The sequence below is a fragment of the Mandrillus leucophaeus genome, unplaced genomic scaffold, assembly GCF_000951045.1.
Source record: "Mandrillus leucophaeus isolate KB7577 unplaced genomic scaffold, Mleu.le_1.0 Scaffold443, whole genome shotgun sequence".
NCBI lineage: Eukaryota > Metazoa > Chordata > Mammalia > Primates > Cercopithecidae > Mandrillus > Mandrillus leucophaeus.
In genome coordinates this window covers 1,666,824-1,694,768 of record NW_012104732.1, presented here as the reverse complement: position 1 = coordinate 1,694,768, position 27,945 = coordinate 1,666,824, and the positions used below count along the sequence as shown (strand labels likewise).

Below are 27,945 nucleotides of genomic sequence, written 5' to 3'. Positions count from 1 at the left end.
TTGATCTTCAATCACTGATACCCTTTCTTCCACTTGATCAAATTGGCTACTGAAGCTTGTGCATGCATCATGTAGTTCTCATGCCATAGTTTTCAGCTCCATCAGGTCACTTAAGGTCTTCTCTATGCTGTTTATTCTAGTTAGCCATTCATCTAATCTTTTATCAAGGTTTTTAGCTTCTTTGCGATGGGTTCGAACATCCTCCTTTAGCTTGGAGAAGTTTGTTACCAATTGTCTGAAGCCTTCTTCCCTCAACTTGTCAGAATCATTCTCCGTCCAGCTTCGTTCCATTGCTGGTGAGGAGCTGCATTCCTTTAGAGGAGAAGAGGCGCTGTGATTTTTAGAATTTTCAGCTTTTCTGCTCCGGTTTCTCCCCATCTTTGTGGTTTTATCTACCTTTGGTCTTTGATGATGGTGACGTACAGATGGGGTTTTGGTGTGGATGTCCTTTCTGTTTGTTAGTTTTTCCTTCTAACAGTCAGTGCCCTCAGCTGCAGGTCTGTTGGATTTTGCTGGAGGTCCACTCTAGACCCTGTTTGCCTGGGTGTCACCAGTGGAGGCTGCAGAACAGCAAATATTGCAGAACGGCAAATGTTGCTGCCTGATCCTTCCTCTGGAAACTTCATCTCAAAGGGCACCTGGCTGTATGAGGTGTCAGTCGGCCTCTACTGGGAGGTGTCTCCAATTAGGCTACTCGTGGGTAAGGGACCCACTTGAGCAGGCAGTCTGTCCGTTCTCAGATCTCAAACTGTGTGCTGGGAGAACCACTACTCTCTTCAAAGCTGTCAGACAAGGACATTTAAGTCTGCAGAACTTTCTGCTGCCTTTTGTTCAGCTGTGCCCTGCCCCCAGTGATGGAGTCTAAAGAGGCAGGCAGGCCTCCTTGTGCTGCAGTGGGCTCCACGCAGTTTGAACTTCCCGGCCACTTTGTTTACTTACTCAAGCCTCAGCAGTGGCTGACGCCCCTCCCCCACCCTTGCTGCTGCCTTGCAGTTCAATCTCAGACTGCTATGCTAGCAGTGAGTGAGGCTCCGTGGGCTTGGGACCCTCCGAGCCAGGCACGGGATATAATCTCCTGGTGTGCCGTTTGCTAAGACAGTTGGAAAAGCTCAGTGTTATGGTGGGAGTGTCCCGATTTTCCAGGTACCATCTGTCACAGCTTCCCTTGGCTAGGAAAGGGAATTCCCTGACCCCTTGCACTTCCCAGGTGAGGCGATGCCCTGCCCTGCTTTGGCTCACACTCCGTGGGCTGCACCCACTGTCTGACAAGCCCCAACTGAGATGAACCCGGTACCTCAGTTGGAAATGCAGAAATCACCCGTCTTCTGTGTCGCTCATGCTGGGAGCTGTAAACTGGAGCTGTTCCTATTCGGCCATCTTGGAACCTCCCCCACTTTTTATCTTTATACCATATTTTGACTGTACCTTTTCTATGTTTAGATATGCTTAGATACACAAATACTATTGTGTGTCAGTTGCCTACAGTATTCAGTATGGTAACATGCTGTATAGGTTTATAGTCTAGGAACAATAATAGGCTACACCATATGGCCTAGTTGTGTAGTAGGCTATACCATCTAGGTTTGTGTAAGTGCACTCTATAATGTTTGTAGGGAAAAAAATTGCCTAACAATGCATTTCTCAGAACATATCCCTGTCATTAAGTGATGCATGACGATATATTGATCTTTGATGCTTGCTCTTCATGAAGACTGCTAATTTATACTTCCATGAGTTGCACATGGGAATATCCATTTCCCTGAGCCTGCATCTATACTAGTTGCTACCAAAGTTTTAGAAAATTCTTAACTTTTTCAAAAAGTAATACGTATTATCATTGTTGTAATTAGGATATTTTTTGTTTTTGAATATTCCCTTTGTTTATTGAATTCTTGTTCTCCTTTTGCAAATAGCTTATCCTTTGTCAATTTTTTTTCTATTGGCGTATTTACCTTTGAGTGTTAAGAACTCTTTCTGTATTGAGGCTGTGAGCTACTTTATGCATTCTATCTTTGTTTGAATGGATTCCCATTATAAGATAAATATTACCTGACATTTGTTTTGGCATCAAAATATAATGTAAGGTGAAGACCTGGATTTTGTTCCCCCAAATGGTTTTTATTATCTTAACACTGTTGATTAATTAACTATTTCACAACTGATTTGAAAGGCTCCAAGATGATTTAAGAAGTGCAGTAGTGACTTTTTTTTTTGAGACGGAGTCTCGCTCTGTCACCCAGGCTGGAGTGCAGTGGCATGATCTCCACTCACTGCAACCTCCCAGGTTCACGCCATTCTCCTGCATCAGCCTCCGGAGTAGCTGGGACTACAGGTACCTGCCACCACGCCCAGCTAATTTTTGTATTTTTAGTAGAGACGGGGTTTCACCATGTTAGCCAGGATGGTCTCAATCTCCTGACCTCGTGATCTACCCGCCTTGGCCTCCCAAAGTGCTGGGATTACAGGCATGAGCCACCGTACCCGGCTAGTAGTGATTTTTTTTTTTTAAAGCACATAGGGTATGCAAAGATCAGCTGCCATACAGAAATCATATTAATTGTCATCCAAGACATTGTTATTTTCGTAGCTGACACTACTGGGTTCTGTGCCTAGCCTGATGCTGACTGCTTAACCTTCTTGGGGTGAGCACAATTGTAAGTGAGCAATTTAATACTTAAAATGCTGCTAGTCAGATGGCAGTTTGCTCTTTCCATATTTGAAGAGCTTCCTGAGTCCTAAGTTCATTTTGTTTTGTTTTGTTTTGAGACGGGAGTCTCACTCTGTCACCCAGACTGGAGTGCAGTGATGTGATCTCGGCTCACTGCAACCTCTGTCTCCCGGATTCAAGCAATTCTCCTGCTCTAACCTCCCGAGTAGCTGGGTTACATGTGCCCACCACCATGCCTGGGTAATATTTTGTTTTTAATAGAGATGGGGTTTCACCATATTGGCCAGGCTGGTCTCGAATTCCTGACCTCAGGTGATCCTCATACTTTGGTCTCCCAAAGTGCTGGGATTATAGGTGTGAGCCACCATGCCCTGTCCTAAATTCATTTTTAATTACAAACTACTTTGATTGGATTGTTGATTTTTTTTTCTTTTTTTTTTTTTTTTGAGATAGGGCCTCACTCTGTCACCCAGACTGGAGTGCCATGGCATCATGATCACAGCATATTGCAACCGCAGCCTCCTGGGGGCAAGCTATCCTACTGCTTCAGCCTTCCTCCTGAGTAGCTAGGACTACAGGTGTATGCCACCATGCCCAGCTAATTTCTTTTTCTTTTCTTTTTCTTTTTCTTTTTTTTTTTGAGTAGAGGCTAGGACTCACTATGTTGCCCAGGTTGATCTCAAGTTCCTGGGCTCAAGTGATCCCCCGGCCTCACTTCCCAAAGTGCTGGAATTATAGGCAAGAGCCATTTTTTAAAGTTAATGTAAACTGAATCTAAGATGTGCATTGATGACATTTTAGATGGCCTTGGTTCCTCATGGCATTCATCCAGTGTTTATTAAATGCCTTCTATGTGCAAGGCCCTCCGGTCTACCAGGATAAATTTGTCACCTTGCATTTATTTCAGAGTGAAAAAGATCAGTGTGAGGTGTGAACATAGTGCTATCGAAATAGAGCAGTGATTTTAGACTGAGGGAGTTGAAGGCAGCTTCATAGAGGAGCACATATAGGTAGCGCATTGAAGGATGTTCACAGGCAGAGATGGATAGAAGGGCTTCCTTGTCAAGAAATGTGGCAATCAGATTCTTAGACAGAAAGCATGGGACAGATGAGGAAACAGCTAGTAGTTGCATGTAGATGGTCATGAGGTTTGGGAAAGGAAAGTAGAAAAGTAAGGTAGGAAATATTGGGGCCAGCTTATCAGAGGCCTCGTGTAGAAATCTGGACATTATGCTGTTAAGGGATGATGTGACCATAAAGGATTTGAGAAGTGATTTCAGAGCTGTGGCCACATGAAGGATATACAGTCTATGGGAAGGCAGAGAGTAAACCACTGTGAAGGCATTCCAAGCAGGAGGTGCTGAACTCCCAAGTGGAACTGTTGGGACGGAAGAGAAATATACGATCATGCTGGAAGCAGAATCCAGTTATTATCACCTGATTAGATGTGGGAGTGAAAAGGCAGGACTTTAAGATCTTAGGTCTGGCCACTGAGATAAAAGTGATGCCATTAACCAAGATAATGATCATTAGCTGCTGTTTACTGAGCATTTACTCTGTGCTGGGCATGGTGCCAGCTGCTCTGCTGCTGCTACCTTCTACTTTATGTGGTATGCTCTCCATTTTATAGGTGGGGTAATGAGGCACAGAGAAATGTCACAGTGAGAAAATAACAGTTGCTAGATGAAAATAGGTTTGACAAAAACAAAAAATGGGAAAAGGATTCCCTATTTAATAAATGGTGTTGGAAAAACTGGCTAGGCATATGCAGAAAACTGAAACTTACACCTTATACAAAAATTAACTCCAGATGGATTAAAGACTTAAATGTAAGACTTAAAACAATAAAAACCCTAGAAGAAAACCTAGGCAATACCATTCAGGACATAGGCATGGGCAAAAACTTCATGACTAAAACACCAAAAACAATTACAGCAAAAACCAAAATTGACAAATGGGATCTAATTAAACTAAAGAGCTCCTCCACAGCCAAAGAAACTATTATTAGAGTGAACAGGCAACCTACAGAATGGGAGAAAATTTTTGCAATCCATCCATCTGACAAAGGGCTAGTATCTAGAGTCTACAAGGAACTTAAACAAATTTACAAGAAAAAAAAACCCCATCAAAAAGTGGACGAAGGATATTAACAGATGCTTTTCAAAAGAAAACAAAATTTATGCAGCCAACAAACATAAAAAAAAAAACCAAAAACTCATCATCACCAGTCATTAGAGAAATGCAAATCAAAACCACAATGAGATACCATCTTATACCAGTTAGAATGACGATGATTAAAAAGTCAGGAAATAACAGATGCTGGAGAGGATGTGGAGAAATAGGAACAATTTTACACTGTTGGTGGGAGTGTAAATTAGTTCAACCATTGTGGAAGACCGTGTGGTGATTCCTCAAGGATCTAGAACCAGAAATACCATTCGACCCAGCAATCCCATGACTGGGTGTATACCCAAAGGATTATAAATCATTCTACTGTAAAGACACCTGCACAAGTATGTTTATTGAGGCACTATTCACAATAGCAAAGACTTGGAACCAATCCAAATGCCCATCAATGATAGACTGGATGAAGAAAATATGGCACATATACACCATGGAATACTTTACAGCCGTAAAAATGAATGAGTTCATGTCCTTTGCAGGGACATGGATGAAACTGGAAACCACCATTCTCAGCAAACTATCGCAAGGACAGAAAACCAAACACCGCATGTTCTTACTCATAAATTGTGTTCTCATAACTCCCACTCCCGTAAATGAGAGTTGAACAACAAGAACACATGGGCACAGGGAAGGAATATCACACACCAGGGCCTATTGGGGGGTGGGGAGCAAGGGAAGGGATAGCATTGGGAGAAATACCTAATGTAGATGATGGGTTGATGGGTGCAGCAAACCAACATGGCACATATATACCTATGTAACAAACCTGCACTTTCTGCACTTGTACCCCAGAACTTAAAGTATAATAAAAAAAAAAAAAAAGAAAATAGGTTTGTGGCTGGGTGCAGTGGCTCACGCCTGTAATTCCAGCACTTTGAAAAAGGCCGAGGTGGGTGGATCATCTGTCAGGAGTTTGAGACCAGGCTGATCAACATGGTGAAACTCCATCTCTACTAAAAATACAAAAAAATTAGCAGAATTTGGTGGCATGTGACTGTAATCTCAACTACTCAAGAGGCTGAGGCAGGAGAATTGCTTGAAGCTGGAAGGTGGAGGTTGCAGTGAGCCAAGATTGTGCCACTGCACTCCAGCCTGGGTGACAGAGCAAGACTCTGTCTCAAAAAAAAAAAAAAAAAAAAGAAAGAAAATAGATTTTTTTTTGTGTGTGTGTGTATGTGTTTCTGTTCAATGGCCTTGCCATCAACTAACTAAAAACAAGTACTAATTTAGTGGCTTGTTCACAGGTCTTAAGGTATTATCCCTCCTATTGTCTTGAGAAACCCTTCTTGGTGGTTGTAGGAGGGATAGGTGCTAGATTTGAGGTTAGGGGAAATTCCCAGATGAAGATGGCCAGCAAGCAGTTAGAAATGGAGGTCTGCTCCTAAGAAAACTGGAGGGGGGTTGGGGTTCCAGATTTAGAGGTGGGGCACCATCTGCATGGAGGCATTGTTGCAGCTATGGTAATGGATGAAATTTCTAATTGTGGCATATAGAAAGAGAGAGAGAGAGATAAGTAAAGAGATCCAAGGAGGAGCTTAGGGAATTTTTAGAGTAGGCTATGGAACTTTCATAATGTACTGCTGGTGGGAGTGTTAATTAGTACAACCATCCAAAACCTGGTAAAGTTGAATATACACATATCGTACAACAGACTGTTGAAACTACTCAACTCTATTGTAGCACAAAAACAGCTATGGTCAAGTGAATGAACATAGCTGTTTTCCAAAAAACTTTATATATATGCATTTACATATATTCATATATGTATATTGTATATATGTGTGTGTATATATACATACACACATATCCTCATTATTCATGGATTCCATATTTGTGAATTTATCTACTCACCAAAATTTATTTGTAACCTGAAGTCAATACTTGCAGAGTTTTCACAATCGTTTGTAGGCATGTGTAGAGTGGTGAAAGGTTTTGATCATCCACTGTGCTTGTTCACAGCTGGTGTTGCACAGGCCCTACTCTACCTTCTTGTTTCAGCTCTAATATTGTAAACAAATATCCTTTTCCTTTTTCTTTTCTTATTCTTTTTTGGGGAGTTTGGGGGACAGGGTTTTGCTTTGTCACCCAGGCTGGAGGGCAGTGGCTCCATCATAGCTCACTGCAGCCTCGATCTCCAGGCTCAAGTGATCCTCCTGCCTCATCCTCCCAAGTAGCGGGGACTACAGGTGCATGCCACCATGCCTGGCTGATTTTTTTTTTTTTTTTTTTTTTTTTTTTAGTAGAGGCAAGGTGAGGTCTCACCATGTTGCCCAGGCTGATCTCAAACTCCTGATGCCAAGCAGTCCTCCTGCCTTGCCTCCTGAAGTGCTGGGATTAGAGATTTAGAGATGTGAGATACTGCACCTAGCCCAATAAATGTCCTTTCACACTCTATTTAGTGCTACTTTTTTTTTTGCTTTTTTTTTTTTTTTTGCATTTTGTGGTTTCTTGTGGTGATTTAGCTAAAGTGGTCCCCAAATGTAATGCTGATATCCTGTCTAAGTGAAAGAAGGTCGTGATGTGCCTTGTGACATAATGTGAAAATACTTGTGAGATGAGCTTTGTTCAAGCATAAAGTATAATGCAGGTGGATATGAGCTCAGTGAAAACAATTCAGCAACGTAAATTGAATAAGGTGATGTCTTTGGACAGAAACATACATAAAATAGGGTTCTATATTGATTGGTTGATGAAAATGTTGGAACCAGAGGCTTGCAGGAACCTGTTTCTCCTAGAAGCAATGGTTTAGTGTTTGCTAATTAAGTGTTTGTTGCTATTTTATAAAATGTAACTCCTGCAAATAACAAAAATTGACTCTATATGTATGTGTGTATATACGCACTTATATAGATTTTATGTTTATATTTATGATTATATGTGTATGTTTATATATTCCTTTTATGTTAAGATTAGTGTAGGGCACAGGAACCTGTGGAGAGCTGTGGAGCAGGGCTGGGTAGTAGGGCCAAGGAGAGGTGGACATTTAAAGGACACAGGTGGTCAACTATATCAAGCATGATAGGAAAGGACCCAGAAACAGCCTTTGGATTTGTATGTTCATCTGCCGTGCTCTCAAGACAGACACCCCCTAATCTCCCCCATCCTGGGGAGGGGACCCCACTGGACTTAGTCTACTCGGTTGCCCTGGCTGCTGGTTGTGCTTGTAAGTGTATGTTGGTTGCTCAGGTCCAGTGTGCTTGGGTTCTCTCTAGAGAAGAAGCTAGAGAGGCTTGGCTAGGCACTTTGAGCTTTTGATGTGAACATACTAAACCTGTTTCATCCAGGTCAACTTTAAACCACATTGTTCAGTAAGCATTGTTCAGTGAGCTATGATCGAGCCACTGCCCTCCAGCCTGGGTGACAGAGTAAGACCCTGTCTCCCCACCCCCTAAAACAACAACAACAACAACAAAAAAGGAAAACGAGAAGGACATTTGTTTACAGTATGCAAACTGAAACAAGACGACAGAGTATCGCCTGTGCAACACCAGACAGCGAGCTAGTCTGATCAGCAGCTTTCCAACCTGCTATCCCTTTCCTTTCCAGTTCTTACTCCCTCCAACATTTGTGGGATCTTATTCCTAGTCAACTGTCAGCAAATCCCAATTTTGCTGTTTGCTAGTAAGATTTGAGATGTTACCATCCTAATGTATGTATGAAATTTTTAAAGTGCATAGAGAGCCCTTCAGGACCTAAAGGAGTTCATTCTTGATGGTGAAATATTAAAAATCATAGGTATAAGAGTATGGAATTTCAAAGCTGGCTTATTTCAGGCCCCCCTTTCGGTGCGCTAGAAATTAAGATACAGGGAGAGGAAGAGGTTTGATCAGGGTCCCACAATAAGGCAGTGACTGATTAGGGCCACTATACTTGTTGGCGCCCAGGGCTCCCTGCCCATTCAAATCATAGCTTATAGATCGCCATGTAGTCAGGTGAGTCCCCTGAAAATTAACCTTGAGCATATAGATCTTTACAATGCTCAGCACACTTACCTGCTTGTCCTTTTAGCTGAGCAGGTAGGAGGAAGATCTCAGTTTTATTAATATAGTGAGGGTTCCCAAAGGATGTATGAATCAATTCTATAATATGAGAACTTTTTTGGGGTAAGGAGAAGGAGAAGGTGGGTGAGACAGGTTAAGGCTACTTGTTCCTAAATTTGTATTTAAAACCATTGAGTTTCAAATCTGGGTTATGACTCAGAAGCACCTCTAAATAATGTTTGTAAACTAAGGTAACTAGGGGGATTAATTCAAGGTGAATTTTTATTTCTAGCCACTGTAGAGGTTAAAAAATATCAAGGTAGGTTATAGACATAACAGCTAAAACTATAAGGCCTCCAGTAGAAAACACGGGGCAAAATCTTTGCCATCTGGGATTGGCAGAAGTTATTTAGTAGGACATAGAAAGTGATAGCCCTACAAAAACATGAAAAAAAAATTGACTTGATTTAAATTAAAAACCAGTGCTTATCAAAAGACACTGTTAAGAAATCAACTGGCAAGCTGCAGAATAAGAGGACATATTTGCAAACCATATATCTGACAAAGGACATATCCAGAATGTATGGAGAACCCATAAAACTCAATAATAAAAAGAAGAGCCTAACTAAAAGATAGACAAAAGACTTGAAGAAGTGCCTCACAAAAGAAGGTGGCCCAATACGTACATGAAAAAGTATATATCATCGATCATCAGAAAAATGCAATTTGTGACTGTAATAAGATACTACTGCGCATACCCATCAGAACAGCTAAAAGGAAAAGATTGACAACACAATTAAAAGACTGGCAAGTGCTGGTGAGGATGTGAAGCAACCCAAACTCTCATACATTATTGATGGGGGTGTAAGTAAAATGGCTCAACTACTGTGGACAAAGGCTTGGAAGTTTTTTGTTTAATAATAAATAAGAAACTCTACTGTAGAATCCAGCAGTTCCACTCCTAGGCATTTACCCAAGAGAAGTGAAAACACATGTCTTCAATGAGATTTGTACAAAAACCTTTGGACCAGCTTTATGATAGTCACAGACAGGGAACCACCTAGGTGTCCATGAACAAAGGAATCAATAAAACTATGGTATATTCAAACATTAAATTTCAACTCAGAAGTGAAAAGGACTGAAAGTATTGGTGCAGACCACAACACGGATGATTCTGAAAAATTTTATGCTGAGTGCAATCCCATTACTGGGTATATACCCAAAGGATTATAAATCATATAAATCATTCTACTATAAAGACACATGCACACGTATGTTTATTGCAGCACTATTTACAATAGCAAAGACTTGGAACCAATTCAAATGCCCATCAATGATAGACTGGATAAAGAAAATAGGGCACATATACACCATGGAATACTATGCAGCCATAACAAGAATGAGTTCATGTCCTTTGCCGGGACATGGGTAAAGCTGGAAGCCATCATTCTCAGCAAACTAACACAGGAACAGAAAACCAAACACTACATGTTCTCACTCATAAGTGGGAGTTGAACAATGAGAACACATGGGCACAGGGAGGGGAACATCACACACCGGGACCTGTTGGGGGATGAGGGGCAAAGGGAGGGAGAGCATTAGGAAAAATACCTAATGCTTGCGGGGCTTAAAACCTAGGTGATGGGTGGTAGGTGCAGCAAACCAGCATGGCACATATACCTCTGTAACAAACCTGCACATTCTGCACAGGTATCCCAGAACTTGAAGTAAAAAAAGAAAAAAACGTATGCTGAGTGAAACATATTGGCTATAAAAGAATATATATGATGTAAGTCTGTTTGTTCAGTGATCTAGAATATGCAAAACTAATTGGGGGTACAAAACAAAACAGGACAGGGGTTGCCGGTGCATGGGATGTGTGAGGGGTGGGAGTAAGATGGAGGAGGTCTGAGGGAACTATCTGAGATGATAGAGATGTTTCTATCTTGATAGAGGTTTAGCTTACATGAGTATATGAAATTGTCACATTTCATGTTTGACACACTTAAGAACTGTATATTTCGTTGTGTGTACATTTTACATTTAAAAATGGGCAACTATTGAACTTTAGATGATATGTGTTCTGAAATGTTTAAAAGTAATGATATCTGCAACTCCTTTTAAAATTTATTAAAAACCAAGATGGACTAATGGAAGATAGATGGCTAGGTATGTGATAAGGCAAATATAGCAAAATATGAACAACCATAGAATAGAGGTGATGGGTATATGCGTGTTTACTGTCTCTTCTTTCATCTTTTCTGTATGTTTGAGAATTTTTGTAAAGGTATGTGGGTTGGGAGTAAATGTGCTGTTCTGGCTGGCCTAAGTCATACTATTCCTGGAGTCGGAAGTGGAGTGGATTCTGCCTGCGATGGAGGTGGGGGACCCATACAGAGCACAGAATTCTAGAAACTACAGTTCCGTTTTAGAAACCTCATTCTGCTCCTTGGGAGTTGTAGGAGAATACTGAGGTTCTCCATGTGGTCACAGTGCTGGGGACACCCTTTCCTGCCAGCTCTAAGCAACAGAACAAAAGAGTGACTATTCTCAGAATCTCTTGTTGCATACATACGAGTTGGCATCAAGATTATTTCTAGATTTGGGGTAGGAAACTCAGCTTCGAGTCATAGATCTAGAAATGCAGTCCTCTGAGCTCACAGCTGTCTGTGGCAAGGGAACAAGTCACCTTTCCCTGTGTCTGTGTTGCATAACATAACATTCACCTTCTGCCTCTCCAAGGGGCATTGTGGGGATGAAGGAGATCATGAACGTGCTTTGAGTTTGTCTGACTGTATCAGCCTCAAGTTACAATGTAGATAGCTCTGCATGCCAGTGCCTGGAACCTCCTGGAAGGAGGAACTGGAGGTTGAAAGGAGCAGCGTGGTGCGCTGACTCACTTTCTGGCCGTGGTTTCTCCTGGACTGGGCCCCACTTGGGCAGCAGAAGAGCCTTATGAGCTCCTACTTTGATGTCCTGCATACCATCCTGAGGAATTTCTCATTTGCAGTTTTCTAAAGCACAAAAGAGCAAGGTTCTTTCTTCTGCTAACAGAGATGTGTAACTATTTCCAAAAACACTGGGTTGGGGGTTGGGGAGGGGAGCACATAAAGACATTCTCTGTTTAATATTTCGGTTTCTTTTGGGGGGATGGGAGGTAGTCTCTCCTCTCACCGTGAAAACGGCATGCTGACAGATGAGTGGGTTCACATCCACTTTTTAATGTTGCATCAGCGTGAAGCCAGGAAGTGCTAGAGCCGTAAGAGACTCCTCACACTGCGACCTGGCCACATCCTACATACATGTCAGCTTGCACACTATCTACTGAACTGTCATGCACTTGATAGCAAATGAGCTTGTGCCCTTTCTGCTGTCTTTAAAGATTTCCTGAAATACTTTTCTGACTTGTACGTTACTTAGATTTCTTTCTTCCTCTGTTGCATCCAGTTTTTGTTTATGTTGGCTGTGACTCCAATCTTTGGTTGAGAGTTAGGGAAGTTGCTTATAAAGGTTTTCAGGATTGCTGAATATGAAATGCAAGGAAATTGCATAACATTGCAGCGTTTCCTCCTCTTGTTGCTTGCTTGTTACCCAAAATACAGTAGTTCCTTCTAGAAGCTTGAAGAAATTTGGCAGATCCTATCCTCTGATGGTCTATTGTGGTCTAGAGAGTCAGTGTTATCCTGATTTGAGGTTGAATTTTTCTTAAGGTCAAACAACAAAGCTTCCTGAATTATAACTATGGCAACAGTGTTTATGTAACACACAAATCAAAGTCATGGGGTAGGGGAGGAGAAGCACTCACAACAATCAGTGTTAATAACCCCAGAACAGTTAGCCTGCGCCTAATTCACCAGGACCAAACACAAGTTAAAATAAATGGCCTACTCTTTCACTGGTTGCTGGGGTGTAACCTACCACCTACATGCTCCAGGAGGAGCTGTTTCACCTTTTCTCTTGAAACTATTTCAGCTTAATTTGAAATTTCTCGCAGAGAAGTGCAGTAAGTGCCAGTGACACTCAAAATGTGAAAGCATTGCTATAAGGATAATTTGCTCATCAAGGTCATTATGACCTGCCTCAGACCTGCAGAGAAAGACCCAGACGAAGGAATGCGCATCTGTAAGCCCCTTGTCGTTTAATCAGGAATAATTTCTTGGACACTGAATATATGCAAACACTTAGATGCCACATAGATCACTTCCCCTAAACCCTGCCCCATAGAAATGTAAAACTGACCTTGATTGGAGATTGGAAATGATGAGAATGAAAAATTATATGTGGAGGTATTAAATTCTGTAGAATACAGACTGTAGGAGCAGTAAGAGATCAAAGAAACGAGAGATTAAGGTTGTCTGCAGCCATCAAGTAAGTTAGGAAATATTTGTGGAGTAAGGAAAAGGGAAATAACGTTTTTGAGCACCTCCGGTCACTGTGATGACTATTTTAAATTCCGTTAATGCTCTCATAAGTATTATTTCTTAGCTCTACTTTGCAATGAGAAAGCAGACTCAGAAATGTTAAATGATCGTCTAAGGGCCCATAGCTCAAAAGCGGTAGAACCAGGTGACAAAATAAAAACTTCATCCAAATTAAATGTAAAGGAGTTTAATTGAGCTATGAACAATTTGTGAATCGGGCAGCCCCCAGAATCACAGCAGATTCAGACAGACTCCAGGGATGCCTCGTGGTCATAACAAATTTATAGACAAAAAAAAAATAATAATAATAATAAAGAAGTGACGTACAGAAATCAGAAGTAAGTACAGAAACAACTGGATTGGTTACAGCTTGATGTTTGCCTTATTTGAACATAGTTTGAACACTCACTCGCCAGTGTATAAGTGGTTGAGGTATGACTGCTGGGATTGCCCAAGACTCAGCTATTGTTTCAGGTGTCTACCTATTAAGTTAGGTTACGGTTAGTCCACGAGGACTCAAATATAGGAGTATGGAGTACTTCTCTAGCCATATTTAGTTTGCTTTAACACAGGCCTTAATGCCAAGTTTCCAAAGCCCACAGCATGCTCCATCCAACCCTTGACTCTACTTCTTCCAAATCCATGTCTCCCCATTTTGGAATCTGTCCAGGGCCTATACCAGTGAAAGGGTTAGGCTAATGATGATTAAACCCCAAATGCAGCTAAATTAATCAGCCCGGGAATGCCTGGGCTGTCTTCTAGACAGAAGGGGCTTAGGTCTGTGTGTAAGAGGATGCTGGGTCAGTCTCCTGCTTTAGTGGACCATGAAGAGCTCCTATCAGTTATTTAGATTCAGCTGAAATCTGCCTTCCTGAGGACTCCACCCTGACCTTCATCTCTGTTCAGCCCAATAAGATTTCCCCTTCTTCACATCACTGCCCTTTGAGAATCTGAAGACTGGTATTGTGATGTTTTGAAGGCTTCTCTACTCCAACCAACACTGAGGTTTAGGGAAACACATCTTGTGGAGCAAGTGAGCAGAGCCAGAGAGTGGAGCCAACAAGAACCAGGAGATAGCCAATGTCAAGGTCTAGGTGAGAAGGCAAAGACAATTTGACCTTGGGCAATAGAAAAAGAAGTGGGGATGAGGAATAGGTTCAAGATTTATGATAGTAATAGAAATGATACAACTTGGAACCGATTGGATTTGTGAGGTAGAAGGAATGGGAAATTCAAGGATGACAGCGCAGTTTCTTGTTCAACTCTGTTGCACTTTTTTCTCCTTCACGCTAGAGTTCCCTATAAAGCACAAGTAGGACAGCCCTTGTCTGCAAGCAACAGAAACAACTACAAAATAAAAAGGATGTTATTGATATACTATGGAAAGAGCAGGGATGAGCTTCTGATATGTTAAGATAAAAGGACTCAAATGATACCGTCAGAATCCCATGTCCCTTCATTCATGGCTCTGCATTTCTTTGTTTGACCTTTTCTGCTCAAGGCTTTGCCTGTGTGGTAGCCGAAGTTGGCCTCAAAAGCTTCAGGTATGCATCCTGTTTTCCTAGCAACACAAGGCCTCATTTCCAATAGTTGTGATAAAAAGTGAGTGAGTGTCATTGGCTGAGTTTGGCTTGGGCCAATGACATGTGCCGTAGGATGCATAGTCTGGATCACATGCAACAAACCTGAAGATGGAATTGGGACCAGCCCCACCCAAACCATATGGACTTGCCTTGGCAGGGAGGTGGATCCCCAAGGAAAATGAGGGTGGTTTCCCTGGAAAAAGAGGGGCATGGATGTTGAACAGTACTAATCACAGGTGTCCAGAGCACTTTTTCCCCCCCAGTGTTACTGAGGAATAATACAAAGAGATAACTTGCTTATATCCACAAGGTACAAAGCAGCAGGCAGTGCTTGAACTAATGGAAAAGAAAGTTTATTTTTCTATTCGTCATCATTGTTGTAATCACGTTTTGAACAGCAAGCAGCAATTTTTATTCACCAGCAAGAAAGCTTCAGGGGCTGTTAAAAGACTCTGTCTTTTGGATGGCTGTAGGAGCACAGCCATTTGGTCACTTTTTACTGGGCCATTTTCTAAGAGACTGCCTAGTCTTGAGATGCCTCTGATTGTGTAGGGGAAGGCACTCGGCACCAGTAGGTACAGAACCCCTTCCTTAGCCCTTATTTCAGAACTCCCCAGTGGTACCATGGGCTCCAAAACTATTAGCAGCATTCGTTGTCACCTGGTGGATGTAGACCTAACACACAGGGGCGGAACATAGAAAATAAATGGCGATGTGAGGGATTTTGATAGCCTTGAGTTAAGCCAAATAAGATATATCTGTATCGTGTTGTCTCCTAGGAAAGCCTGAATTGTCTATTTCCATTCCCTTGTAAGAAAGTTTCATAGAGAATTTGCCAGGTGATGGGGGAACAAAACAGTCACCTGGACACCTGAGCACACATCTAGCTTGCCTTTTCTGTCTGGCCAATGCATTGTCCTCACCAACTCCACTTTTACTGGTTTTTTTTTTTTTTTTTTTTCAATTGCAGTTTCTCTCTTATTCTATTTATCCAGTCAGTACTTTCTGAGTGGCTGGCTATGTGCCAGTTACTGAACCCCCTTTATGTATAATTCTACAGGGTAAGAGCAAGGTCTTGACACTGGTTCAGGAATCGGTCATTGGGAAGTGTCATCAACTATATTTTTATTGGTTTCACATTTGAGGGAGCCTCCCTAAGACAGCAAGTGCAACAGTGGTAGCAGTGGAAAGGGAAAGCCTGACAGAGTATTGCCAGCTGAGAAACAGAAAAGTTGCAACAACCATGTTATTTTTGCTCCACTGAGCATGTTTCACCACTCAGACCATAGTGATGAGAGCCACATTTCTCATGGGAGGAGGAGGAGGAAGAACCAATAGCTGGCTCCCAAGCTCTGACCCCTTGAGTTGATACACATCCTTATTTACTCCGGGCTATTCATGCTTCAGATTCAAACAATTCCTTCTCAAAAGCTTTTCCAAATGTGGCCTGTGGCCCATGGGTGAAAAGAGAAGTCCGGATCTAGAAAAATCATGTCCATTATTGGGTTTTATGGGTGGCATTCCACAGACTAAGGGTGTCTTACTAGTAACTTCTCAGGGGTGTTATCAAAAGTTCCTAAGACTGGGCACAGTGGCTCATGCCTGTAATCCTAGCTCTTTGGGAGGCCGAGGCGGGTGGATTGCCTGAGCTCAGGAGTTTGACACCAGCCTGGGCGACACGGTGAAACCCCATCTCTACTAAAGTACAAAAAATTAGCCAGACATGGCCTGTAGTCCCAGCTGCTCAGGTGGCAGGAGAATCACTTGAACCCAGGAGGTGGAAGTTGCAGTGAGCCGAGATCGCACCACTGCACTCCAGCCATGGTTGACAGAGCAAGACTGTTTCTCAAAAAAAAAAAAAAAAAAAAAGTTCCTAAATTTAGCCTGTGTTAGTGTTTGCCGAACATTCTAATGTGGTGCTCAACTGAGAAACCTGCCACACAGTCTTTGGCAACCCTGGCCAGTTCTCTCTGTATGTGCTGATAGGTTTTAGGAGGGATGTTTTTTGGGCATCCTAAAATGTCTCAAGCTGGTTGTGGTTTTTAATTACTGCCACACTTGTATTAATTGGAAGTTTGTAGAATTCCTGTTATGCTTAAATTGGGTGGAAATTTTGTTATTACATAATGGTTGCATTGTTGCCATTTTAATTACTGCTTAGCCTCTTTTGAGTTCTTTGTTAATTGGCAGGCTGTTTTTCCTCTGGAAAGCAGGACTGGGTGGAGAAGCTGTATGAAGTCGTGGTTGAGTACAGACTCTGGTCTACTGTGCTCTGCCTAAATCAAATCCTGGCTCTGTAATTTGCTAGTATGTAACCTCTGGAAAGTTAATTAACCCATGTGATGCTATGAAATAGAGGCAGGTGTAGTACCCCATAGGCTTGAGGATGAAATAAAATCATTCATTTAAATGCTTAGTATGGTGCTTGGCACATAATTGATAGTGAAAAAGTGGTTGGTGGCAGGTGGCTATTTTTATATTTGATTGCTATTTTAAAAAAGATTAAGAACCATTGATCTAAAAGTTGACCTTAGATTGTCTCCTTTCCTTTCCCTTCATCTATTAGTTTCAGTTGGTTATATTACATTGCCAACAAGACCAATGCCACAGGGTCCCTCAAATGACATTTCCCGTCCTTAGCCATTTATCCCGTAGGGGATACATTTCCATCACCAGAAAAGGCTTTTATTTATTTATTTTTTTTTTGCTTTTTAAACACAGTGGGAAGAGAAGGAAGGAGGAAAATAACAGTGATGATGATGAAAGTTAATCCTTATAAAATGTTCAATAGGCCATAGAATTTACATTCAGTGCTGTGTTGAATATTGTATATCTGTGATTCCATTTAATTACAACAATCCTAAGAGGTGGAGAGTGTTAGTATCCTTTTTCAGATGGCAAGACTGAGGTCTGGGGTGATAACTGATGTGCATGTTAGCCAACAAATAGTAAAGTTGGACTTTGAACCTAAGCAGTAGATTACTACAAGTCTGTCACCACTGACAGAAACAATGCAAAAGAACAAGCTCTTTTGACTCTAGTGATGGACTCATTTTGTCACACAGAGGGGATGAGATGATATTCGACGGTGTAGAACCAGCCTGTTCACTGTTTTAAGATGTTGACACATTGCCCTATTCAGTGTGTCTCCACATTGGTACATCAGGGGAACATCCAGGTGGGAGGAGATTAGATATCCCAGGCTACTTGGAGCAGACCTCAGGGGATCACAGGGTTTGGATGTGCATTTAGGTAAAGATGGTGCAGTTTAGAGAGGAGCATCAGTTTTAAACAAATTTACTTATGAACCTATTTTTCCAGCATCTTTATTTTGTCCAGATTTTGATCCAAAGTGTGGTATGGCTGAACTCTAACTCAGCTGTGTGTGAAAGGGAGAAGTTCCATTGTTTTGTCAAATTTTTGCTTTACTTATGTCTTTAATTTCTACATTTGAAAAACAAGCCTCTCTGCTTTCTCAGTACGGCTTGGATAATGGTAATAAAGGTACTCATAGAAAAATTCTGGGAATCCAAATGACTCTGTGTATTCTCTGTTAATTCTGTAGGGACATGTAAACTGAATTGGCTCAGCGGTGAGCAGAATTTACTGCAAAATCACATCTTGGTGCAGAGGAAGCATATGAAGGCTTTCCTCGCCCTCCTTTGATTTACTAAATTGTACTTTCATTGCAGCTTCTGGGTAAGGACTCAGAATTGCAGTGCCCTGTGATTTGTATCAAAGAGCTACTCTCCACCCCTGGTGTTTATCATCAGGCTGAAACCCTGTGGTTCAGAGAGAATATGAAGTGTTGCTTCTACACTAGATGCCAGCTGGTTGCATGGATTAGTGGTAAATACTCCAGGCTAGAATCAGAAGGCTGTTCCCAGTTTCATTTTCTTTCTGACTCAGAGCAAGTTCTTCCTTCTGTGATTCACCTGTCCAGCTGCTCACAACATCTCACCTTTATCATCATCATCTTCATCATCGTCATCGTCATCGTCATTGTCGTCATCATCACAATGACTTATTGATCATGTGGTTAGTGGTTAAGTGCTTGGTGTCTGGAGACAGACCGTGGGAGTTCCTGTCTGGACTCTGCCCATTTCCAGCTGTCTGACCTTGGCCATGTGACCTAACTTCTCTAATGCCTCAGTTTTCTCATCTCTGTGGCAGGAATAATTAGGCTGGTATGAGAACCGAATAAGACAGTGCACACAGAATGCTTGGCATGGTGTCTGGCACATAGCAGGGCTTTTGTCATCATCATCATTACTAATTTCTATCTGTCGTAATTATTCTTTAATGACTCTTAGATGGTTCCTGATAAGATAAAGTAAACACATGTAATTTCTCTTTTCCAGAAGCATATACTTGAAAATAAATACTTGTTGGCATGGATCTTTAACAAATCTTCATATACAACGGTCGGTAGAAACTAGACTATACCTACATCAAAGTATGTAAACCCAAAGGAGACAATGTTCCCAGGTTTTAGAGTACTCTAGCTAAGCAGAACAGATAGAGGTTAGCTGAAGCTGGGTTGTCGAAGGTGCGTTAACTGTTTCAGTCTTCTGAGGAGCCATAAATCAGGGCATTGTTCAGTGCTCGTTGTCCACTTGGGTTGCTCCTGGAGAGTTGGGTTCTATTCTATTAAGATAGATACTCTCAAGAGGCTTACCTGAAAGCATATAGATTTGAGATTGCTAATCATAAGACAAAGCTATGGTCAAAGTGACCTTTCAGGACATTGCTCTTGCCTCTGAACCTCAGTCTGATGCTAGTGGGCAGCTATGAGATCTGTAGAGGAAGGATAACCCAAAGCAGACCAACCATTTCTAAAGGGTGAATTAGATGCTTTTAACTTCTGTCAGTATAGAAGGTATTTATGAGCCATAATACCAACCACTGGAGGGACTTGGTAGTGATATACATTTGCCACTGCCTAGAAAGGTAAAAGGGAATTATTGGAACATCCTTTAGAGGCAAGATAGAATAGTACACCACTGACCAGCTCTGTGTCCTTACACAAACTGTGTAACCACTCTGGGTCTCAGGTTCCATATCTCTAAAATGTGAATAATACTAGACCTTATCCATATGGTGGTTGCAAGGATTAGACGTTGCCATGTGTGGCACTTGGTAAGTGCTAGGTAAACAAAACCATTCCTGCTTAGTGCTGTGACTGAGCCAGCATCTGGTTGCTTCCCCACCCTGGGCCTTCTTTGTTGGGCCCTGTAGTCACAAAGTCCTGGTAAGCAGGATTTGTTAGCTTCATTTCAAAACTCATTCTCCTGGTGGCTCATTAACCCAAACCAGACAGAGATTAACGGCCTGGCCTCAGAGGAGTAGGTGGGTACATGTTTCTGGTGCCTTTGGCTCATTGATTATACTTCTCCAATTCAGGGAATGCTTGGGTGTTCCAGGAAGGGATCTCCTGAGACCCAGGAAACATTGAAAGACAGTAATTTGGCACAAATTCATCCTAATTAAGGAGGGCTGGAAGTCCTGCATTTTACTATTCCTTCTGGATTTTGCCAGCTATAAATAGAAACAAGTTTCCCTTGGATAGAATGTTTGAATTTACTGGGAGAAATGCAGGGATCAAGGATGTCTGAAAAAAAATACTTGCCAAAGTGTGGTCTTCTCTACTGTACTTCCCTTGCCCAACTTTCCAAGGTTAGTGAATGCCAGTCACCTTGGATCTGTGGTCCTAGCTATTACACTGTGACCCATTTCACTCACAGGTCACAAGGCTATGCAGGCTGAACTCTAACTCAGCTGTGTGTGAAAGGGAGAAGTTCCATTGTTCTGTCAAATTTTTGCTTTACTTATGTCTTTAATTTCTACATTTGAAAAACAAGCCTCTCTGCTTTCTCAGTACGGCTTGGATAATGGTAATAAAGGTACTCATAGAAAAATTCTGGGAATCCAAATGACTCTGTGTATTCTCTGTTAATTCTGTAGGGACATGTAAACTGAATTGGCTCAGCGGTGAGCAGAATTTACTGCAAAATCACATCTTGGTGCAGAGGAAGCATATGAAGGCTTTCCTCGCCCTCCTTTGATTTACTAAATTGTACTTTCATTGCAGCTTCTGGGTAAGGACTCAGAATTGCAGTGCCCTGTGATTTGTATCAAAGAGCTACTCTCCACCCCTGGTGTTTATCATCAGGCTGAAACCCTGTGGTTCAGAGAGAATATGAAGTGTTGCTTCTACACTAGATGCCAGCTGGTTGCATGGATTAGTGGTAAATACTCCAGGCTAGAATCAGAAGGCTGTTCCCAGTTTCATTTTCTTTCTGACTCAGAGCAAGTTCTTCCTTCTGTGATTCACCTGTCCAGCTGCTCACAACATCTCACCTTTATCATCATCATCTTCATCATCGTCATCGTCATCGTCATTGTCGTCATCATCACAATGACTTATTGATCATGTGGTTAGTGGTTAAGTGCTTGGTGTCTGGAGACAGACCGTGGGAGTTCCTGTCTGGACTCTGCCCATTTCCAGCTGTCTGACCTTGGCCATGTGACCTAACTTCTCTAATGCCTCAGTTTTCTCATCTCTGTGGCAGGAATAATTAGGCTGGTATGAGAACCGAATAAGACAGTGCACACAGAATGCTTGGCATGGTGTCTGGCACATAGCAGGGCTTTTGTCATCATCATCATTACTAATTTCTATCTGTCGTAATTATTCTTTAATGACTCTTAGATGGTTCCTGATAAGATAAAGTAAACACATGTAATTTCTCTTTTCCAGAAGCATATACTTGAAAATAAATACTTGTTGGCATGGATCTTTAACAAATCTTCATATACAACGGTCGGTAGAAACTAGACTATACCTACATCAAAGTATGTAAACCCAAAGGAGACAATGTTCCCAGGTTTTAGAGTACTCTAGCTAAGCAGAACAGATAGAGGTTAGCTGAAGCTGGGTTGTCGAAGGTGCGTTAACTGTTTCAGTCTTCTGAGGAGCCATAAATCAGGGCATTGTTCAGTGCTCGTTGTCCACTTGGGTTGCTCCTGGAGAGTTGGGTTCTATTCTATTAAGATAGATACTCTCAAGAGGCTTACCTGAAAGCATATAGATTTGAGATTGCTAATCATAAGACAAAGCTATGGTCAAAGTGACCTTTCAGGACATTGCTCTTGCCTCTGAACCTCAGTCTGATGCTAGTGGGCAGCTATGAGATCTGTAGAGGAAGGATAACCCAAAGCAGACCAACCATTTCTAAAGGGTGAATTAGATGCTTTTAACTTCTGTCAGTATAGAAGGTATTTATGAGCCATAATACCAACCACTGGAGGGACTTGGTAGTGATATACATTTGCCACTGCCTAGAAAGGTAAAAGGGAATTATTGGAACATCCTTTAGAGGCAAGATAGAATAGTACACCACTGACCAGCTCTGTGTCCTTACACAAACTGTGTAACCACTCTGGGTCTCAGGTTCCATATCTCTAAAATGTGAATAATACTAGACCTTATCCATATGGTGGTTGCAAGGATTAGACGTTGCCATGTGTGGCACTTGGTAAGTGCTAGGTAAACAAAACCATTCCTGCTTAGTGCTGTGACTGAGCCAGCATCTGGTTGCTTCCCCACCCTGGGCCTTCTTTGTTGGGCCCTGTAGTCACAAAGTCCTGGTAAGCAGGATTTGTTAGCTTCATTTCAAAACTCATTCTCCTGGTGGCTCATTAACCCAAACCAGACAGAGATTAACGGCCTGGCCTCAGAGGAGTAGGTGGGTACATGTTTCTGGTGCCTTTGGCTCATTGATTATACTTCTCCAATTCAGGGAATGCTTGGGTGTTCCAGGAAGGGATCTCCTGAGACCCAGGAAACATTGAAAGACAGTAATTTGGCACAAATTCATCCTAATTAAGGAGGGCTGGAAGTCCTGCATTTTACTATTCCTTCTGGATTTTGCCAGCTATAAATAGAAACAAGTTTCCCTTGGATAGAATGTTTAAATTTACTGGGAGAAATGCAGGGATCAAGGATGTCTGAAAAAAAATACTTGCCAAAGTGTGGTCTTCTCTACTGTACTTCCCTTGCCCAACTTTCCAAGGTTAGTGAATGCCAGTCACCATGGATCTGTGGTCCTAGCTATTACACTGTGACCCATTTCACTCACAGGTCACAAGGCTATGCAGGATCGGATCGCTGCCCCTCTGCCCTATCCTCATCTCCTACCCCTCTCTGCATTGCACTGATTGCCAACCACACTGGCCTTCTTCCTTCAAATGCAATGACTTTTCACCTTCGAAGGGCCTGTACTTTTTATTGGCACTGGCCCCACATCTTCCCAAGGAGGTGCCCTTCATCGGTCAGGCCTGGCGCAAAGGTCACTTCTTCCGAGAAGCATTTCCTCACCTAAAGTCCACAATACACCCCCGCTTTTTTTTATTTTAACTTTCTCCTGTGTACTTATCAATATTTGAAGTAATCATATTTGTGCATCTGCTTATTTCTGTTTTCTTCATTAATTGGAAAGTTTTATGAGAGCAGAGATTATAGATGTCTGGTTCATCTGTATCCCCAGTACCTGGAACATTGCCTGACCATTATAAGCACACAGTAAATATTTGTTAAATGCATGGATAAGTAAACGAATCACGAGCAACATGGGAAATTACTATTTAGGAGGTCTTCAAACTTTTCAAAGCTGCTATGCCCTTGTTCAACAGCCACATGAGTAAAATGGATAAAAGCCAAGGGAGGGGTCATTTGCTTTCAGCCTCTCTCCAACCCCTTTGGCAGTCCTTGTTTGTGCAGGTGCTGTGGGGCTTGATTTGGAAACCATGGTCTAGCTCAAGTTCATTTATATAGATGATAAAGATGCTGCTGAGGGAGAATGGGCCACTGTGTTTCCTCTTTTAAGTAGAAATTACACAACCTCTATGTCAGCCTCCACCTAGACTTGGTGGTGACTTTTGCCCTCCCCTTAGATTCCTTGAATGTTAAGCATTTCTTTTCTCAGTAGTAGAGTGCAGAGCGCTTGCATTGTGTTGTGCTGTTTCATTGTATTTCTTTGGCACAATCTCGTTTGATGTTCACAGCATCTCTGGCTGAGTCAGTCAGGAAAACCTATCATCGCCCACATTTTATAGATGAAGAAATTAAAGTTCAGCAAGATGAAGTTACCGATGGGGAAGCCCAGGCCAGGATCAAAATCCTTTGACTCCTTATCTCTCGAACTTTTAGGTATATGCATTGATGCCTTTTTATTCATTAGACAATCCTCTTTAAGTACAGAAACCTCTTCCCTTTTTCCTAATCTTTCTGACCTTTAATAAGTGGCCTGGTAGCTTTAGTTTTCTTTAGAAAACTAATAATAAAAGAGGGTGATTTGTTATATTTAGAGCTTGATAATTCAAAGACCTTCTTGAGTGACTCCCTCATTTTACAGATGAGGCAATAGATGCCCAGAGAGGCTAAGAGACCCAATGACACAAAGCAGCTAAAGGGCCAAGTGGGACCTCTTGACCAGCCATTCTCTGTCATATTTCTTAAGTAAAAAATCCCTTTCTGGATTTAATGGTTCTTTTCAGAGGTGGTTGCCTTGGTTTCTTTAGGGGTTAAATAAGTGGTTCTCAACAGAGAGTGGCCATTAGAATCACTGGAGGGAGATATATATAATTATATATATTATGATCAGGTTCACCTTATACCTTTCTATACCTATAGAACCTTAATAACCAAAGAGGGGCTTGGGTTCTATGATTTTTTTTCTTTACTTAATTAATTTATTTATTTTAGATAGAGTCTTGCTCTGTTGCCCAGGCTGGAGTGCAGTGGCATGATCTCGGTTCACTACAAGCTCCACTTCCTGGTTCATGCCGTTCTCCTGCCTCAGCCTCATGAGTTGCTGGGACTACAGGCACCTGCCACCATGACTGGCTAATGTTTTGTGTTTTTTAGTAGAGACGGAATTTAACCATGTTAGCCAAGACAGTCTTGATCTCCTGATCTCATGATTCACCCCCCTTGGCCTCCCAAAATGCTGGGATTACAGGTGTCAGCCACTGCTCCCAGCCAATTTTTTTCTTTTCTAAAGTAGAGGTTTCATCTTATTTAATTATGACAGCATATCAGGGATGGGCAAACTGTGATCCACAGACCAAATCCAGCCCACCACCTTCTTTTGTAGAGCCCATAAGCCAAGCATCATGTTTACAAACAAACATCTACAATCGACTTTATAAGGAATACTAACTTTGAGCACCAATTAAGCTAAATATCAACCTCTCTTAAAAAAAAAAAACATTCTTCTGATTAGTAGGCTTACATTTCAGAAAATCATACTCAAATATTATTAGATTCTCAATTTTGTCAAAAAAATTATGAAAATGTGCTTTCTATCTTGTTGTAGAAGTAGCTACATAATGTCATTGATTTTGCCTCTTGGCTCACAAAGCGTAAAATGTTAACATCTGACCCTTTGCAAGAAAAACTTGCTGACCCTTGCAGTATGTCCTTGTCTCTTTTATGTTGGGCATTTTCTTTTTCTTTATTGGGGTACTTTCCCTTTTTATGATTTATATTATTTAAGGGGTTTCTATGGAAAATATATATTCTCCTTATAACATTCAAATTTCTAGAAGTACGCAGAGTAAAAAGTAACAGTTCCCACTCCCCAGTATTAACAGTCAACGTTTCTGATGTAAAGGTCCTGACTTTGCCACTAACTAGCTGTGAGACATTAGTTAACCCCTCTAGGCTTCATATTCTCCATCTGTGAAACAGTGATAATAACAGCTCCTGCCCAACAGAATTGTCATGTTGATTATTTGAGATCGTTCATGTGAAATGCTTAGCACATTGCCTGGTGCGCAGTTCATGCTTAACGATTTGTAACTAATTTTAATTTTTTTCTCTTTTCTATTTATGTATGCATATACATTTACTTGCTTTCTTGAAAAGAGGGAATTTTTTTTTACACAATAAAGTTGCACAGATGATTCTGATGCACACACACTTAAGAACAGCTAAAGTAAATACTGAGAAGTAGATAATTATTGAATGGGTTCATATTTGGGAGCCAGAAATTACTTTCTACTTCATGGTGCAAACTAGGGAAAATGAGGAAGATAATGGTTTTCTACAGTGAACCTATAGGGTGGTATAAAATGCACACAAGTGAATTTTCATTTTTATTTTCCAGGTCTACAACTCGAACAAAGACAGCCAGAGTGAAGGGAGTAAGTATGATGCTTGGGTAACCTACAGCCAGGGTTGGGAGTGGGCTTTGAGAAGTTGCTACTCCAGGCGCGAACCACCAGGCGGTGCTGTGGGCATGTTGGGTTGGCCCCAGTTCCCGAGTGCAGTGGGACGTGCCTCCACCCCAACTTTCCACCGGTGACTCCAGAGGGACGGTAAGTAAGCCTGGCTGGCAAGGCTGTAGTGACGCCTTGCATTGAAATAATGTGTCACACTTTACAAAGCATTCTCGTGTACATTATCTCCTTTAATCGTAGGTCTTAAGACTATAGCTCATCACCACTTAAAAGTTACTTAATACAGTAGTACTCAACTCCCCGAGAGCCTTATCCTGTGGGAAAGCCAAAGTTGCTTTTGCCTCCAGCATGGTCTCGCTCAGAGGACTGGATAGGCAATAACTATGTTAGGTGATTTCTTAGTAACTCTGTTTTCTTCGTGGTCTGTTGGGGGAGGAAAGAATGGAGATGAATTCTATGGTAACATTCTTCTCTGCTGGAAGTGTCCCTGGGCAGCCTCTGTAGACCATAGTGCATTTGCCCTGCTGCTGCCTGTAAGCACTCTAGTTAATCATGATTTCCAAGGGTACCTGTAACCTTGTAAAGGCAACGGGATTAAAATGAACCTGCTACTGGTACAATGTTCGGGCTGATTATCTCCTTGGCGTATGGGAGAAAAAACAAAATCCTTCCAGGTTGCTGCAAGAGTACAAAGGAAATCCTGTCACCTTGCTTTGTAAAATTCACTTGAGAAAAAATTTAAAGGTAGCCCCACTGTGAATTCCAGTTGTGTTAGGAAAATCAGTAGAACAGTGCCTCTCCACGTGGACCAAAGGATGAAGTGTTTTTTTTTTTTGTTTTTTTTTTGTTTTTTTTTTTGTGAAAGTCATTATAGGACAGAGAATTTTTCCCCCTTTCTTTCTCTTCAAAATATAAGTTTTACGCGGGAGTTTTATATAAAATGTTAAGTAATTTGGAATGTCTGCTGTGGGTAGGTTGAGAGGCCTTTTTTGAGAGGAAAAAAAATGTACCCCCTCACCTCCAAAAAAAAAAAAAAATGAACAGGGGAAAAATTTCAAGTAAATATGCAAGGAAACAAAGACGTAATTCCACCCTACCCCACTCCCAGTTAGGTAAGATTGTTTTAGAGCACCTGAAGTCAACTCTGGCTAACTGAGGCAAAAACAACAGTAACAATAATGAAGGAATATGTAAGGCTGTATGGTAGCTTGTAGTAAGGTCGGAGGAGCTGAAAAGCGAGGCTTGAGAACAGACGAGTTCTGGAGACCCACGAACCCGATGAGAAAGGTTGTTCTGGATAATACGATAAAGCTCTAAACTGTTTGTAGTCCTTGACTCACCTTTCTGAAGATTGAAATTCCCAGGCATCAACTTGGTCTAACTTGGGTCCACCCAGGGGAAAACTGTACACTTTGATTGAAAGTTTTAAGACTGCTGCAAAAAATGGGAGTAGGGTAGTTTCCTAGAGGGAAATCAGGGAAGCCATCAGGACCAGAGGGGATGGATGCCAAGCAGGCTACACTAACAGATACTCACACCTGGCCCCTCCTGGGACACACTGTAATAAAGTACCCAAAAGTGGCGGGGGAGGAGAGGCATATGAATGGAGACCTCCACTCACACTGGCCAGAATTTTACTTGTAACTTGTGACCTTACGAACTTACATCTCTCTATTTGAGATAACTCCCAATAGATTTGAAAGACAACCATGGTTCTAGTAGTGGGCATCCCAACTGATTCTGATATTTCTTAAGGCATTTTGAGAATATGCTTTGGAAACCTGAAAAAAGTGACCACCCTCTAACCTCCCAATGGCTTGTCCTAAAGAAATCATTAGAGTGCAAAGATAGTTTGTACTTATTTG

The 27,945-nt window shown here is 41.6% G+C and overlaps 1 protein-coding gene across 3 annotated transcripts in view; it reads left to right on the top strand.

Annotated features, from left to right (window-relative positions):
• The window catches only part of ARHGAP26 (Rho GTPase activating protein 26), a 488,449-nt gene that overhangs the window by 239,811 nt on the left and 220,693 nt on the right, over positions 1–27,945 (top strand). For all 3 annotated transcript variants that reach the window (XM_011994161.1, XM_011994160.1, XM_011994158.1), the window contains exon 12: positions 26,008–26,044. In XM_011994161.1, coding sequence (XP_011849551.1) covers positions 26,008–26,044 — 37 coding nt within the window. The remainder of the gene's footprint in view (positions 1–26,007; positions 26,045–27,945) is intronic.